The 15,292-nt window shown below is 42.5% G+C and overlaps 1 protein-coding gene across 3 annotated transcripts in view; it reads left to right on the top strand.

The window, feature by feature from the left end:
• Positions 1-15,292, top strand: part of SNX9 (sorting nexin 9) — a 125,312-nt gene that overhangs the window by 66,849 nt on the left and 43,171 nt on the right. For 2 of the 3 annotated variants that reach the window (XM_078447511.1, XM_060616998.1), the window contains exon 5: positions 7,937-8,023. The exons of the other annotated variant lie outside the window; for it this stretch is intronic. In XM_078447511.1, the coding sequence (XP_078303637.1) occupies positions 7,937-8,023 (87 nt within the window). The remainder of the gene's footprint in view (positions 1-7,936; positions 8,024-15,292) is intronic. 3 annotated transcript variants of the gene reach the window in all.

The raw sequence follows: 15,292 nt of genomic DNA on the forward strand, positions 1-15,292 counted from the left end.
GCTCTGGGAAGCACCAGAGCCTTGCCACCAGACCTGAATGTGATGCCGTGTGAGCTGTGGCTTCCGGAATTGCAGGATTAGGCCCCTTGTAGAAAGGGGTGTTGTACACGGAAGACATTTAATAAATACTTTGCTTCTTTTCTCACCTCTTCCCTTTTCCATGGGTGTTCTCATGCATCTGCACTGGTTTCTTCCAACCTCTCCCTCTCCTGCCACGTGGATGTTCCCCTATGCCTGTCTCCAGTCTTGAATTTTCTCTTCAGTTTGCTCATTTTCCAGCTTCTTGTTGAACGTCTCCGTCCGCCTATCCCTTCTGTGTCTCAGAGCATGAGCACAATCACTCATTTCCCCACAGAAGTAGTTTCTCTTTCTCCCTTTCCCATTTCCTTTCTCTGACATGCTCGTACTGCCCTTCTTTCATAAAACCCTAGCCGAGTGCCGTTGGCAGCCACAGTTACTGACGGGAGGGTCCTGCATCCTTTACATGGGCAAGGGCAGGAAAAACCCTCGCTTTTAATCCCAGGCCTCATACTTCCGTGAGACTTAGGTAAGTTTCTTCCCTTCCATGCCTCCATTTCCTCATCTGGGAAACCTCGTACGATTGTAGGAATGAGTAAATGGAGAGCTGCTTCTCAAGTATGTAATGTAGTACTTGATAGAGATTTAATAATTGTTCGTGACAGTATCTTACACACCACTGCCTCTACGATAAGATGATTAAGTGTTTTGGTTCTTTGCTCGAGAAACTGTAGGGGCTCCCCCGTCGACTCCTGAACCAAGTGACCCCTTCTGCGCATCGAGAGAGATCCGTCGAGCAGGTAGCCACTACCCTGTCAGAGTGGGACAGGTGGACACTGAACAATGCATGGTAGGGAACTTGTGTAAGAAAAGCATCTGAACTTGAGGTGCGACGAGACTTTTTCCAACCTGTTTTGTTTGTCTGATTCCTCCACATGGCCCCATCCTTACTTTGTCCTTATGATAGGCTCCAGCCAAACTGGCCCTTCTCCAGATAGACCCCATGCTGTCCCACCTCCTCTTTGTATCTTTTGCTTTTGCCTCCAAGAATGATAGAGTGACTCCTTCCATCTTTCAAGTCTGCCCAGCCCCCAAGGTTAGGTTCAAATATCATGTCCTTTGTGAAGCCTCTTTTTGTGTGTGTGTGTGTGTGTCTTTCATTCTCTCTTCTTGATTCCCTCTGTGCTATTTGTGATTCTTAATCACAGATTATATTACTTAATTATAAACTTGCGAGCTTGGTGAGAAGCAGAGATTTTGCCTTATTTTTTCTATTCCCATAACCTCTCTGAGGCCTTGCACCATAATACAGTTCTCTACAAACGTGGGAGTGATTTTTTGGTTCATTTGTCAATACAGCAAAAAGTATTTTACAGGGGCGCCTGGGCGGCTCAGTCGGTTAAGCATCCAACTCTTGATTTCAGCTCAGGTCATGATCCCCTGGTTCAGGAGCTCGAGCCCTGTGTCGGGCTCTGCACTGACAATGCGGAGCCTGCTTGGGATTCTGTCTCTCCCTCTCTGCCTGCCCCTCCCCTGCACTCTCACGCACACACTCTTTCTCTCTCTCTCAAAAATAAGTAAATGAACAATTTTTTTAAAAAGGTATTTTACAATGGAAAATGTTATGAGATTGACTGAGTCCAACCCGAATTCTCTCTAGGGAGGTTTGTGTTCTCAACATCGACTGGGGGACTGGGAGCCACCATAGCACCTCATTCTACCACCCACCGGTTTTCCCAGTCAAAAGTAGCTCGTTCTCCTACAGGAGACCCACTGAGATTGTTAACTATCTTTTAACCATTTGGATATTAAACACATGCTCAAAGTTAAGTGGGTATTTAGGGAAATGATGTCTTTTTATTCAGAGATTTTCAGTGTAATGATATTTGTTATGAAGGGTTTTTTTGTTGGTTAAGGGATAAGGAAGACCATAGTAATTTTATGTTGGAACTACATTTCCCTTTCTCATTCCACCCCCCACCCCCACCCCCAAATCCATGCTTAGGCCATTTTAAGGCCATTTTGTAGACCATTTAAAAATAAATCAGCAGGGGCGCCTGGGTGGCGCAGTCGGTTGAGCGTCCGACTTCAGCCAGGTCACGATCTCGCGGTCCGTGAGTTCGAGCCCCGCGTCAGGCTCTGGGCTGATGGCTCGGAGCCTGGAGCCTGTTTCCGATTCTGTGTCTCCCTCTCTCTCTGCCCCTCCCCCGTTCATGCTCTGCCTCTCTCTGTCCCAAAAATAAATAAAAAACGTTGAAAAAAAAAATTAAAAAAAAAAATAAATAAATAAAAAATAAAAATAAATCAGCAAAAGAAAATGTCACATGGGTATTAATTTTGCTTATTATTTCATTACCTCAAATGAGATCTGTAATGCCATAGACTTCTCATAATTCTTATTGAGATTTCCTCTTTACAAAACCCTATTGGAAAGGTTCTCTCTGTCTCCCCACCCCCATGTGAATTCTTTTTAGTTGCTTACAGAGCTTTGTAAGGAAGGTTGTATACATCTATTTAAAGGATCTGTTGACATTTCTCCCCAAAACTTCATTAGGCTAGTGATACTAATTTTCCATGCTTTATTGATCACGGATCCTTGCTTTATATAAGACAGCTTTGTGCACCTAGGGAACCTTTCCAAAACTACGTGCTATCAGGGGCGCCTGAGTGGCTCAGTCACGTAAGCATCTGACTCTTGGTTTCAGCTTAGATCATGATCTCATGGTTCATGAGACTGAGCCCCACGTCTGGCTCCATGCTGAGCATGGAGCTTGCTTGGGACTCTCTCTCTCCTGCTCTCTCTACCCCTCTCCTGCTTGTTTCTCTCTCTCTCTCTCTCTCTCATAAATAAACGCTAAAAAAATCAAAATAAAATGCTTAAAAAAAAAGTACATGCTATGAAATTCATTGTTTAGGGTGGTTTGTCATTGTTTGCTTTCGTCTAATAGGAAACAAATAACAGAAGCAAAGGGTTTGTTTTGTTTTGTTTTTTACCTTAAAACTGCTCTGGTGAAGGGCCAGTGAGCATTGTTCTAGCACGGCCCATCATCACAAGTGTCCATAAGCCTGTCCTGCATGGACTTTTGTTAGATCCATCTGGAGGTTACTCGTAGCCTCATCCTATCTGGGACATAAAGCTACCGATATTACTTAAGACTTCGTGCTGACGAAGTAAGTAAACTCTCTAAACTAATACAAAGATCCCCATTTCTTTTGTGTGTGTGTGTGTGTGTGTGTGTGTGTGTGTGTGTGTGTGTGTGTTTTAATGTTTTATTTATTTTGAGAGAGAGCAAGCGAGCACAAGCAGGGGAGGCAGAGAGAGGGAGAGAGAGAATCTCTCTCTGCACTGTCAGCACAGAGCCCCATGTGGGGCTCAACCTCACGAACTGTGAGATTATGACCTGAGCTGAAATCAAGGGTCAGACGTTTAACCGACCGAGCCACTCAGGCACCCCCCAGTTGTCCCCATTTCTTAATATGAATTGTAATGTTTTAATATTCTGTATTTTAAAAATAAATATCTGGAATTGACATCTGTGGGTTCAGAATATGAACTAACAAAGGGCTTGTTAAACCAGTTGTACTTTTTGGGTCATTTGCAGTTAGTGCAAATGCATTTCATCGGTTCTTGTGATCTAGCCTCATTCTTAAAAGAAGGTACAAGTTTTATATTCTGACCAGTGGTTTTGTGAAGTTAGTCGAGGTTTATCTGAATTAGATGAATTACAATTAGGTAATTTCCTCTGAGCAAAAGATCTATAAACAAGAAAACAGGAAATTTTTCAAATTCTTAAACATTCCAAGTAGAAATGGCTAGGCTCTTTACATAAGAGATTTTGTACCTACTGTAGGTTCTTTTGAGAAAAAGAGTTAAATTGTTGTCAGAAACTATTGAAATGTTCTTGGGCATAGAAATCACAGTCTTTGCTTTCTGTTCCCTTTTCCTGACACAGTTGGCACACGGTCATTACAATCTGATGAAGGAGAAAATGTCAGGTAAAGACTTTAGTACCTCGGTCAAGCAGATGAGTTACAAAAACAAAAGAAGAAAAACTATAATAAGCCTCAACCTTCACAGAGCAAGCAACTTTCTTTTCATTTTTGTTCCTTATCCCTGGACAAAGTCTTGCCCTGGACATTTCTAGTTACAAAATTCCTTCCTTCCATCTTTCCTTCCAAGCAGGAGACCATGTATGAGGGGAGAGTGGAATGATAAGTCAGGGCAGGGTAGGCCAGCTGACAACAGAGTGTGTGAGCATGTGAGGGAGGCACGGCGAGAAATCCCACGTGTGGTGTTACGGGAGCCCTGGAATGCTTCCACTGTCTCTGCTCCAAGGTAACAACAAGAAGGGCAGTGAGCCCGTGATTCAGGACTCCTCTTAACTGGCAGGCTTCTCAGACTGAGTGGTCTACTCTGACCTGTATTGATTGAGCGTCTCCTGTAAGGAACCAAGTGGGCAGCCAGAGCGGTGACCATGAATTGACTTCTGTCGAGCCATCGTATGTCCTTTGTACTCTTGTTTGCTGGTTTGGTAGAGAGCCAGATAGAAAGCAACCTTAATGAGCTAAATGGGTAAGGGGCATTAAGGAATCTACTGAAATCACTGCTTCACTGTATACTAACTAATTTGGATGTAAATTTTAAAAAATAAAAAATAAAGTTAAATCAAAAAAAAAAAAAAAGAAACTACAAACCTACAATTACCAACTGGGAGTATACCACTTAATTTTTATATTTACAAAATGCTACAGTTTATTTTTCTCAAATTATTTCAAATTATTATCAAGAAACTAATAAATGAATATTATAAAAATGCAAAAAAAAAAAGCAACCTTAATGAAAGACATGTTCCCTTTTTCATTAATCCTCAGACCTAAATCACTCTCAGTATCCAACCTAGTTTCAGAGGACACAGAAACAGTGGCGTCATTGCCCTTCTCTGCATCTTGTCCCAGCTGCTCCCATATGGATGCTGTTGTGATGTGTGCGGTGAAGGTTGTCCTTCTCACACCACATCTTGTCTGCTTACTGGGACACCAGTGAATGAGTCAGATATCAGCACCCACACAAGTCCTTGCCCTGTTGTCAGAAGTAGGAGTTTGCTTCTTACTGGTCCAGGTCCCCCTCAAGATGTCATATAGAAGAAAATACAGCAAAATATAACAAAACCAGAACCTCTCATTTTGCGGTCAGCGGTTGCAGACTAGTGTTTTTATTTTCTTTAAAAATACTTTTTTAAAGTAACCTTTTATCATTTTAGAAGCAGTACATAAACACTGTAGAGAATTGGAAAATTCAGGCTAGCAAAAAGAAAAACGCCACATCCACACCGTGCATGACTACTGTTTACACCTTGGTGCATACCTTATTTTCCCTGCGTGAGCATGGTTACCCACGTGCTTACCTGGATGAGACACATTGAGTACCTGCTGTTTGTAACCTTTTAAAGGTTGACGATCCTTTCCTTTTCAGTAAATTTTCATCTGCCATAATATCCAGACCACTTTTAATTTTCCCAGCAGCCCCCAGAATGTCCTTTACAGCTCGTTTATGAACTGGTGTTCAGTGCAGGCAAGCGTTATGTCTGGTTGTGTCCATTATGTCCCTCACATGTGTCCTTTCTTTCCAGCACAATCCTTACTTTTTTATTGACTTAGTTTTACTGTAGAATTCCAGTCTTTTGGATTTGTCACATTGTTCCTTTGGTGTCCTTCAAGTTGTTCCTCTATCCTCTGTACTTCTTACAAATTGGAAGTTGTACCTAAAGGCTCAGTGGATTCAAATTGAACATTTGAGACAAGAATATACCATAGGGATATCCTATATTCACGCTATATCACATCAGAAGACGTAGTGTCTGGTCATTGATCACAATGACCTTGGGTCAGGTTGATGACAGTCTTGTGCTTCCACTATCTAGTTACATTGTTTCCTTGTGACCAGAAGGTCATCTGTCTGGTATTGATTCAGTGCTGGTAACCATTCTCCTATTTGTTTACCACCAATGATAAGCCTTGCCTGAATCAGTCAGGCTGTTTCTCCCACACTGTAAAAGGTGACTTTCTTCTGTAAAATAGCTCTTTTCCTTTACCAGTTGGAGCTAGTTAGCTACCTTGGGAAACAATTTCTGCTGGAATTAGGTATAGATATTTAGTTCCTTCCCTTTAACTCCCAGTTTTCCAGGTAAGAAGTTGTTTTAATAGCTGCCTCAAGTAGTGACAAATGAGTTTTCCCATCTTTATTTATTTATTTTTTTTTGGTATTGTTGTGGACCCAGCGGTTTACATTGATTCAATGTATTTCCACCAGAGTGGGTTTTTCTTTTTTAGGCTTATAACTGTCACCCCTTGGAAGCCCATTCAAAATGTTTCCTCTAGCTCATCGATATCTGGAAGCTTTCTTGCTCTGAAATATTGCCAGTTCTGTTATCTATGTCATTACTGGGTCAGCTTTGATTGACTGGTCTTTCTCTTATCTATGGTTCATATTTTTCTGCTTCTTTTCATGCCTGGTGATTTTTTTTTTTTTTTTTATTGGAAGCCAGACCTTGTGATTTTCACCTTGTTATACGCTGGATATTTTTGTATTCCCATAAATATTTTTGGGTCTTGTTCTGGTATACAGTTAAGTTACTTAGAAATAGTTTAATCCTGTCACATTATTTTAAGCTTTTTGAAGTGGGACCAGAGCAACGTTTAATCTAGGGGTATTTTTGCCTGCCTACTGAGGCAAACCCTTCTTAGTAGTGTACCCGATGCCCTGTGACTCGTGAGGTTTTCCACTCTGGCCGGCGAGAACCATCTGATGCGAGAGATTGATACTTCATCCTTGCGTGTGGTCTGCCGCTTAGTGTGAGCCCAGGGCCCAGGTCCGTAGATGGTTCTCTGTGCAGCTCTCTTCCTCTTTGGCCCTCCGCTCCAGGCTGCCAGTTCTGTCTTCTCAATTCACAGAGACCACTGGTCTTTGTGTGGGTTCTTCATCCCTAATCTGTGGCTTAGAAAGTCTCTCTAGGCAGGATCGGGTCCTTTATTGTCTGATGCCCAATGATTGGAAAACTGCTTCATATATTTTGTATTTTTTTTAAATAGTTTTAGTTTTAAGTGGAAAACTGGATCATCTTGATGGCCTCCTTTGTATTAATTGATTTCCAAAGTCAAGTTTATCTGTATCTATAAAATGGAAATAATACCACCACTTACTTAACAAGAGAGTCCTACCTGGAGAGTGAAAAGTGCATTCTCGTAGCACCACGTGAATGTTCTGGTAATGACTTCCCTACTGGATAGTTGCACAGTGGGCTCAAAGCCTGGACACTGGGCTCCGCAGTTGTCCTCTTGACAACGATGCCAGTTTGGGCATCGAGTAGCTTCATGGGAGCCGATCTGTTACGTGTTCCCACAACGACGCTGCGTACTGAGCCAGGAGCGCGCACCGGAGACCTTTGCTCCTGCGTTCACGGGTTCTGTGCTCTCACCTGGGCTTGCTGGGTTCCATCGTGACTCTGCAGTTCCTTCGTTGTCAGCCGGGTGGCTTCGCTCATCTCACGTGTCTGGTGGCTTTGAAAGCACTGGCTCGGCATCTTGACGTTTTTAACAGCTTGACTTTGCATTTCCTCTGGGGTTTTTCTCATCGGCTGTATGACCCACATGCTATTTGTTCCGTTCCTTCTGTGCTGCTTCTGCTTATTTTTAGTGCTTTAGTAATACCGCGATAGGACAACAGTCTCTAGAATATGCACTGAAGACAACCCACTAATACACAGTTGGGGCTTTGCTTTTTGCATGGAATGTCTGGGAATGAGCAGCATGCTAGAATTTTCTGGTGAACTTAGCCTTGCCATGAATTTGCTGTTTCTAGTTAGAAGCTTGGGTGTGCTCTTTCTTTGCCCCGTTTACTGAGCACTTCTTTTGTTTTAAGGTGGATATTTTGGCTCAGATTGGTTGTATTGAAAGTCTCAGCCAGTCACCACCTTCTTCATCTTCTCCTTCTCCTACCATAAATAAGGTAAAATTCAAACTTGAATGCAAGAGGAAATAAACATTTAAAACCTCATGACGTAACCCTTTTCCCCAGGTGAGGCGATGGTTGTAGGTGAAGTATCTCACCGAGGGCCGTCTTGGGGCATGGAGACATAGGGCGTGGGCTAGGTGGGAACAGGAAGAGCAGCGGGGCTGTGCCCCTAGGACAGCTGGTCACTGAGACTTGACCGATGATCTATTCCAGGGGCGGTGAGCACCAGTGAGGGGTTCTCAGTCACATGGTTGGCGGCGTTAGGGGGTGTTTGGTACCATAAAAGGTGGACGAGGAAGAGGATGAAGACCTTGCCCCGCAGAGGGAGAGAAGGAGGAAAGCCAGAAGAAAGGAAGGAAGAGGCAGCCCTGCGTTTGAAGCCTTGGCTCAGGAGCAGAACGGGTTGTTTTGGCCAAATGCCTGCGGTCGGGGGTTATTGGGATTGGAGGCAAAAAAGTCAGAGGCCGCAGGGTCATTAAGCCAAGTCTTCGTGGCCAGGTTGTTTGGTACAGGAGGGGTTGGACTTGGAAGGCTCTGGCATCTAGCACCCAGAAAATGTTTGTGCCGAGCACCCCAAGAATTAAGAGTTGCTGTTGAACTTTTTGGTGAACGGTTTGTCTTCTTCCTCTTTCTTTTATGTACCTGAAGCCAACGGATCATTAGGGAGAATAGAAAATATCTTAAGTGGCTGTTATCCCCTCTGAGGGGATGCGCCCCTGAGGCATGATCTGGCAATGAAACCATTGGAAATGCAACTTCCCATCTTTTCCTCTAAAGCGCATACTAACAGGTGAACCATTCACATGGCGTTTACTCAGCGAATTGCCAGTCTTCATTCTTTTCTATATATTCTAGCTGAGCTGCCATGTAATAAGGTAACCTCTACTGAGCACATACCATGGACCAGGTTTTGTGTTATGTGCTCTGTGTGCACCGTTTCATTGAATCCTTTCAAAGCCCCCGTGACGAAGTTCACGTTATTATATCTATTGTATAAGCATGGAAACAAAGAGAGATCATGTAAGTTGCCCAAGTTCATACAGCTAGTACGTGGTAAAGCTGGGCTTCAAACCTAGACAGCTCTGAAAGCCTAAGATCTTAACCGCGATACCCACAAGAAATAGATTCCTACAGTTTCATTAAGGGATTTAAAACTCCCTTAAATGGACCAGTATTGGGGCGCCTGGGTGGCTCAGTCATTTGGGCTTCTGACTTCGGCTCAGGTCCTGATCTCACAGCTCCTGAGTTCAAGCTGCGTGCCAGGCTCTGTGCTGACAGCTCGGAGCCTGGAGCCTGCTTCAGATTCTGTGTCTCTGTCTCTCTCTGCCCCTACCCCATTTGTGCTCTGTCTCTCTCAAAAATAAACATTAAAACAAAAACCAGTATTCTTATCCTTGCCCCTTTTTACCCCCATATTATTTATTTGGAAGATGCCCAGCTTTCCTCTGGTGATCACGTCCTGAACGCCCATCACTTCTCACCCCTGCCTGGCCATTGTGACTCCATTTTATGGTCCTTCTGGCTCTGTCAGCTACAAGCCAGTCTGCTTTCTTAAGAAACTTACCTTACCTTACCTTCCAGTGGATACATTTAAATGTCTCATGACATAAGGCCAATATAAATGGATTTCTCTACTTGTCTTATGAGGATAAGGTAGCTGTTAAATTTAGATCAGCAAATATGTTGAGTACATTGCTCCTGGCCATAAGAAGCATTTTAATTTCATCGGAGTGGGGGCTGGGAGAGCATCAGACATATCAGCCAGTTCTAGTGCAAGGCAGATTAAAATGTGTTCATGATAGAGGTTCAGGCAAACATGCTTTGGGAGCATGCTAATTAACAAATAATTTGAGAACTTACTACATGCCAGGCAACAGGAGATCACTGGTGGCCCTGAGGGACACAGCCCTTCTCTGGATCCCCTGCATACACCCTACTGGAATTCAGAAGGCAAAATGATTATATGAACAAATTTTGTGTGTTGGATTTTCCAGCATTTTGTTAAGAGTTCACGCATAGAAAAAGTTAAATGAATTTCATAGTGAATAATCATGTTTTCACCTTTTAGATTTTACCATTAACATTTTACTATTCTTACTTTATCAAACACACGTGCCCACCCCTTTGTCCACCTAATGCCTGTCTGTCTGCCAACTTTTCTGCAGTGGGCTGATAACTGCATTTATAACTCGAAAGGCATTGCTATTTTAAGAGTATGGTAGTGTCACGTGCTGAAAATTATTCATCCTGTGATCAACCACAGCAGGTTGTTTTCCTTGAAAAGACTGAAGTCACTGAACGTAAGGAAAATCTGATTTCCTTCTTTGTGAAAAATAAATGATAATGTTATGAAGATTAGGTGTCTGCCAAGAATAATATGTATTTGCTACAAATGATTAAGAACGTCATGTATTTTTTGAAAAGCCAGTGACAAAAGCATTAAAAAAAAACATATTAACCACTTTAAGTAAAAAAAAAAAAAAAATTTGTCAGTTTTTGCCACTTTATGTAAGACATTTTGAGAATCTTTTGGGGGAAATGTTTTTTGTTTTTTTTTGTTTTTTTGTTTTTTTTTAAAGACAGGCCTTTGGACATGGGTGGCTCAGTTGGTTAAACGTCCGACTCCTGATTCCAGCTCAAGTCATGATCTCAAGGTTCATTAGATAGAGGTCCTAGTGGGGCTCTGTGCTGACAGTGCAAAACCTACTTGGGAGTCAGTCTCTCTCTCTCTCTCTCTCTCTCTCTCTCTCTGCCCCTCCACTGCTTGTGCTGTCTGTCTCAAAATAAATAAAATACATTAAAAAACATTTAGAAAAAAAAGGCATTATGCCCATGAATTACTACAGGGAGTGAGCAACTGATATGAAATAACTCCAGTAGAAGACTGACTTTGGGAGAACATGAGGCCAGCAGGCTCTGAGGCCGGGGTCGTACATGGGCCAGGACTTTGACATAATTTGGGAAGCTGAGGAAGAAGGTTTTGTATGCAGATAGAGAGTATAGCGTGAGCGGAGGCAAGAGTGCAGGGAAGCTTGGGAACCTGAAGGTCGAAGCATAAGGCAGGTCAGTGGTGAGTAATGAGAATGGGGTTGCGACCAAGGAAAAGTTAGGTCCTGACTGACGGACTAAGGAGCTTGGAATTTACTCCCTGGGCAGAGAGAACTAATGAGGGGTTCTTAATCTTGTGGTTGACAGAGTCGGGAGGTGTTTGGTACCATAAAGAGCAGGGGAGGTATGACCCAGCAATAGCACTGCTAGGAATTGACCCAAGGGATACAGGAGTGCTGATGCAGAGGGGCACTTGTACCCCAATGTTTATAGCAGCACTTTCAACAGTAGCCAAATTATGGAAAGAGCTTACATGTTCATCAACTGACGAATGGATAAAGAAGTTGTGGTTTATATACACAATGGAATACTACTTGGCAATGAGGAAGAATGAAATCCTGCCATTTGCAGCAACGATGGAACTGGAGGGTATTATGCTAAGTGAAATAAGTCAGTCAGAGAAAGACAAATACCATATGTTTTCATTCATATGTAGATCTTGAGAAACTTAACAGAAGACCATGGGAGAAGGGAAGGGGAAAAAAAAGAGTTCCGGAGAGGGAGGAAGGCAAACCATAAGAGATTCTTAAATACAGAGAACAAACTGAGGGTTGATGGGGGGTTGGGGGAGAGGGGAAAGTGGGTGGTGGGCATTGAGGAGGGCACCTGTTGGGATGAGCACTGGGTGTTGTATGGAAACCAATTTGACAATAAATTTCATATTAAAAAAAAAATATCAGTCTCCAAGGCATATCTAATAGAAGAGTCTTGGATATGATACACATTTCTCTCTCAGGAGACAAAACACACTCTTGCTGGCACAGAAGCCTCACTGTTGCATCTTCGTCCATATACTGGGAATAGTAAAACTTGTCATTAGGATTAATAGGTATAATATTCATTAAAAAAAAGGGGGGGGGGGAGGAAGAGGATAAAGACCTTGCCGCGCAGGAGAGAGGGAAGGAAGGCGGGAAGAAAGAGAAGAGGCAGAAGGTTTGAAACCTCAGGTCAGGAGCAGAATGGGTTGTTTGGCCAAATGCCTGTGGTTGGGGGACCCAAGGGGTGTTGGCGATTGAAAGCAGAAATGTCAGAGGACAAAGTGTGGGAAGGTGGGTTCAGAAAAAGTTGGAAAGAGGCAGACTGTGTGGTATTAGAGGAGGAGCCTGGCGGTCAGTACCGGTCATCTGAGAGAGAAGTCCGTGATAGAGACAGAGAAGTCCGTGATTGAAGCTGGAAAGATTTCCAGTGGGCCAGGTTTTGAAAGACTTATCAGCAGGAGTCACCTTGAAACAGGAAGAGGGAATGTCAGGAAAAATAACAGAGAACAAAGCTAAACAGTTACTAGATTTGCCGACAAGGATTTCACAACATAGGTAGGAGCTAAGATCATCATATGGAACCAAATGATAGATTACTCCAAGCAGTTTATACACAAAGCAGTTTTATATATTTTGGCCATAATTAAACTTTTTAAACATTTCATTGATTTGTTTTTTAATGAAAGCGTAATTAGCGTAAAGTGTTGTTTTAGTGTCGGGTGTACAGTATCATGATTCAGCAATTCTGTATGTTTCCAGTGCTTATCGTAAGTGACCTCTTGATCCCCTTTACCTCCTGCACCCATCCTCCCCTCCCCCCCCCCCACGTCCCCTCTGGTGATGATCAGTTCTTTGTACTTCGGAGTCTGTTTTTTTGTTTGATTTTTTTTCCCCCTCTGTTCATTGTTTTTTTTGTTGTTTTTGTTCCCTTAAATTCCACATATGAGTAAATTCATACAGTATTTGTCTTTCTCTGACTGACTTATCTCACTTGGCATTATACTTTCTAGGTCCATCCATGTTGTTCAGATGGCAAGATCATTCTTTTTTATGGCTGAGTAATATTCTCGTGTGTGTGTGTGTGTGTGTGTGTGTGTGTGTGTGTGTGTGTGTGTTCTTTTATCCATTCATCAGTTGATGGATACTTGGGATGCTTCCGTATCTCAGCTATTGTAAATAATGCTGCACTGAACATAGGGGTGCCTGTATCTTTTCGAATTAGTGTTTTTATTTAAACAAAGTAGTTCTAAAAAGAACTGTCTTTTTTTTAGGATGCTTGCTCTGAACAGTTCACATCTGATTGTTGCCTCACTGTTGATGAAAATCTTTCTTCGCTATCATTACAGTCTCAGGGTCATGGCAAAGCTGAGCTCTCGCACTTGCTGTCCTACTTTGTAAGCCTCTGTTTCTTTTCAGTTCACTTCATGTAGTTGCCATCAGTCTTTCTGAATCTGAGGCCACCTGCCTGGTTTCAAATTCTAGCCTGAGGTTTCCTGGCTGGAAAGAGGTAGAGGCAGAATTTCAGCCCGGCAGCCTGACCAGAACCAATGCCCCTGACCATGCTGCCCTTGGCCTGTCATTCCACGGTGGGGCCTACCCATTCAGGAACTGATAGATATATTAAACAAATGAATGCCTGTACTTACTGCCATCTGACTATCCAAGCTTTCTGTACTTTTTGAAGTTCTTATTCTGAAAATAAAACCTCATAGTTTAGAGTTTAGAGGGCACAGAGTACATATGGCCTACTAGAACACCCTCCCTTAAAACCATGGGAGGAAGGGATTCTCTTAAATGAAGTCTGCTTGTCAGGCCCTTTAGCATGACTGCCTTCATCTACAGAATCCACTAGAGTGGCTCTTGAGTATCCTCATGGAAGCTGTGTGTTCACAGGTGTATGGATGAAATGTCTTTCTGCTGTTAATATTTGACTTAGAACAAAACCACTAGTAACTTTGTGTTTTTTTCTTGAAAGTATAGGAGGTGTTCGAATGGAATCGTATTTCTGCATGTAAAACATACACTCCATTTTTTATAATGCTTCTGGTGTGTTGGCGGGCAGTTATTCTCCACACCCCCCCCCCCACCCCCTGTCAGTAGAGAATTTAAAAAAGGCCAACCAGAGTAGTATTCTAGAATATTAGGTATATTACACAGTTCGGGTAACTTTCTTGCAAATTCTCCTCTCTTTCTTTCTTTTTTTCTTTCTTTTTTTTTTTTAAACACCAATTTTTTTTATGTGAGAAAAAAGACTCAAGAAAAGTGAAAATTTGCTATTCCATGTTCCTAGATAAACAGATCCAATACTGAAGTTATTTTTTAAGGCACTGTTTTCCCTGAATTTATTTGTAAGTTTAAGGTGATTCAAATGAAAATCAACATGTTTTTCAAAACTTTACATCCTGATGCAAAAGTTTAGATTGTTTTAGTTTTAAAACATTAAGCTGATGCTAAAGTTCATGTGTAAAAATAACAGATTTATGATAAAGTACGAGTGGTTTTCTATCTGGTGGGCTCCCAGGTCACTTGGTACTTGTACAGATGGACTCCGACGGTACAAGAGGGAGCCCAGAGATAGGTCCAAGTCCAGGATGTGATAAAGGTGACATTTCAAATCAGTGAGGGGAAGTTGGATTTTTCATTAAATGGCGTCAGACCAACAGACTGACTACAAGATAAAATTAAGTCAGTTGCGCCTGGGTGGCTCAGTCGGTTGAGCGTCCGACTTTGGCTCAGGTCACGATCTCGCAGTGTGTGAGTTCGAGCCCCGTGTCGGGCTCTGTGCTGCCAGCTCAGAGCCTGGAGCCTGCTTCGGATTCTGTGTCTCCCTCTCTCTCTGCCCCTCCCCCACTCATGCTCGCTCTCTCTCTCTCTCTCTCTCTGTCAAAAATAAATAAACATTAAAAAAATTTTTTTTTAAAGATAAAATTAAGTCAGATTCCTATATTATTTCCTCCATCAAAGTAAGTTCCAAGTCGAAGGTTTAAAAGGTGTAAACCAAGGAAATAAAACGCTCGTGGCTGCCCCGAGCGGATGGGGCCGTGTGGGAGATGGGCCGCCATTGTCTTACCGTAATACTCCCTGAGATCAGGTGCCATGCGTTGCCTGTTCCAAAAGTATATGCTATTAATAAATGAACTATAAAATTACTTAAAGAAAGTACAGGAAAAAACAAAGTTTAAAAATAATTTTGGAGCATGGTAGCCCCCTGTTATGCAAGGCAGAACCCATCAGCAAGTCATAGAAACAGAGGAACATAACTGTACGATCTCTTTGGAAAAGAATTTGACACAATCTGTCAGCTGAAGAAGCACATTCATTAGCCCAGAAATTAATTTTCTGGGAATTTCACAGAGACGTATGGGACACACGGGAAAAGATGTACAAGCATGTGCAT

Source organism: Panthera onca, chromosome B2 (assembly GCF_046562875.1).
Source record: "Panthera onca isolate mPanOnc1 chromosome B2, mPanOnc1 haplotype 2, whole genome shotgun sequence".
In the NCBI taxonomy this organism is placed as follows: Eukaryota; Metazoa; Chordata; class Mammalia; order Carnivora; family Felidae; genus Panthera; species Panthera onca.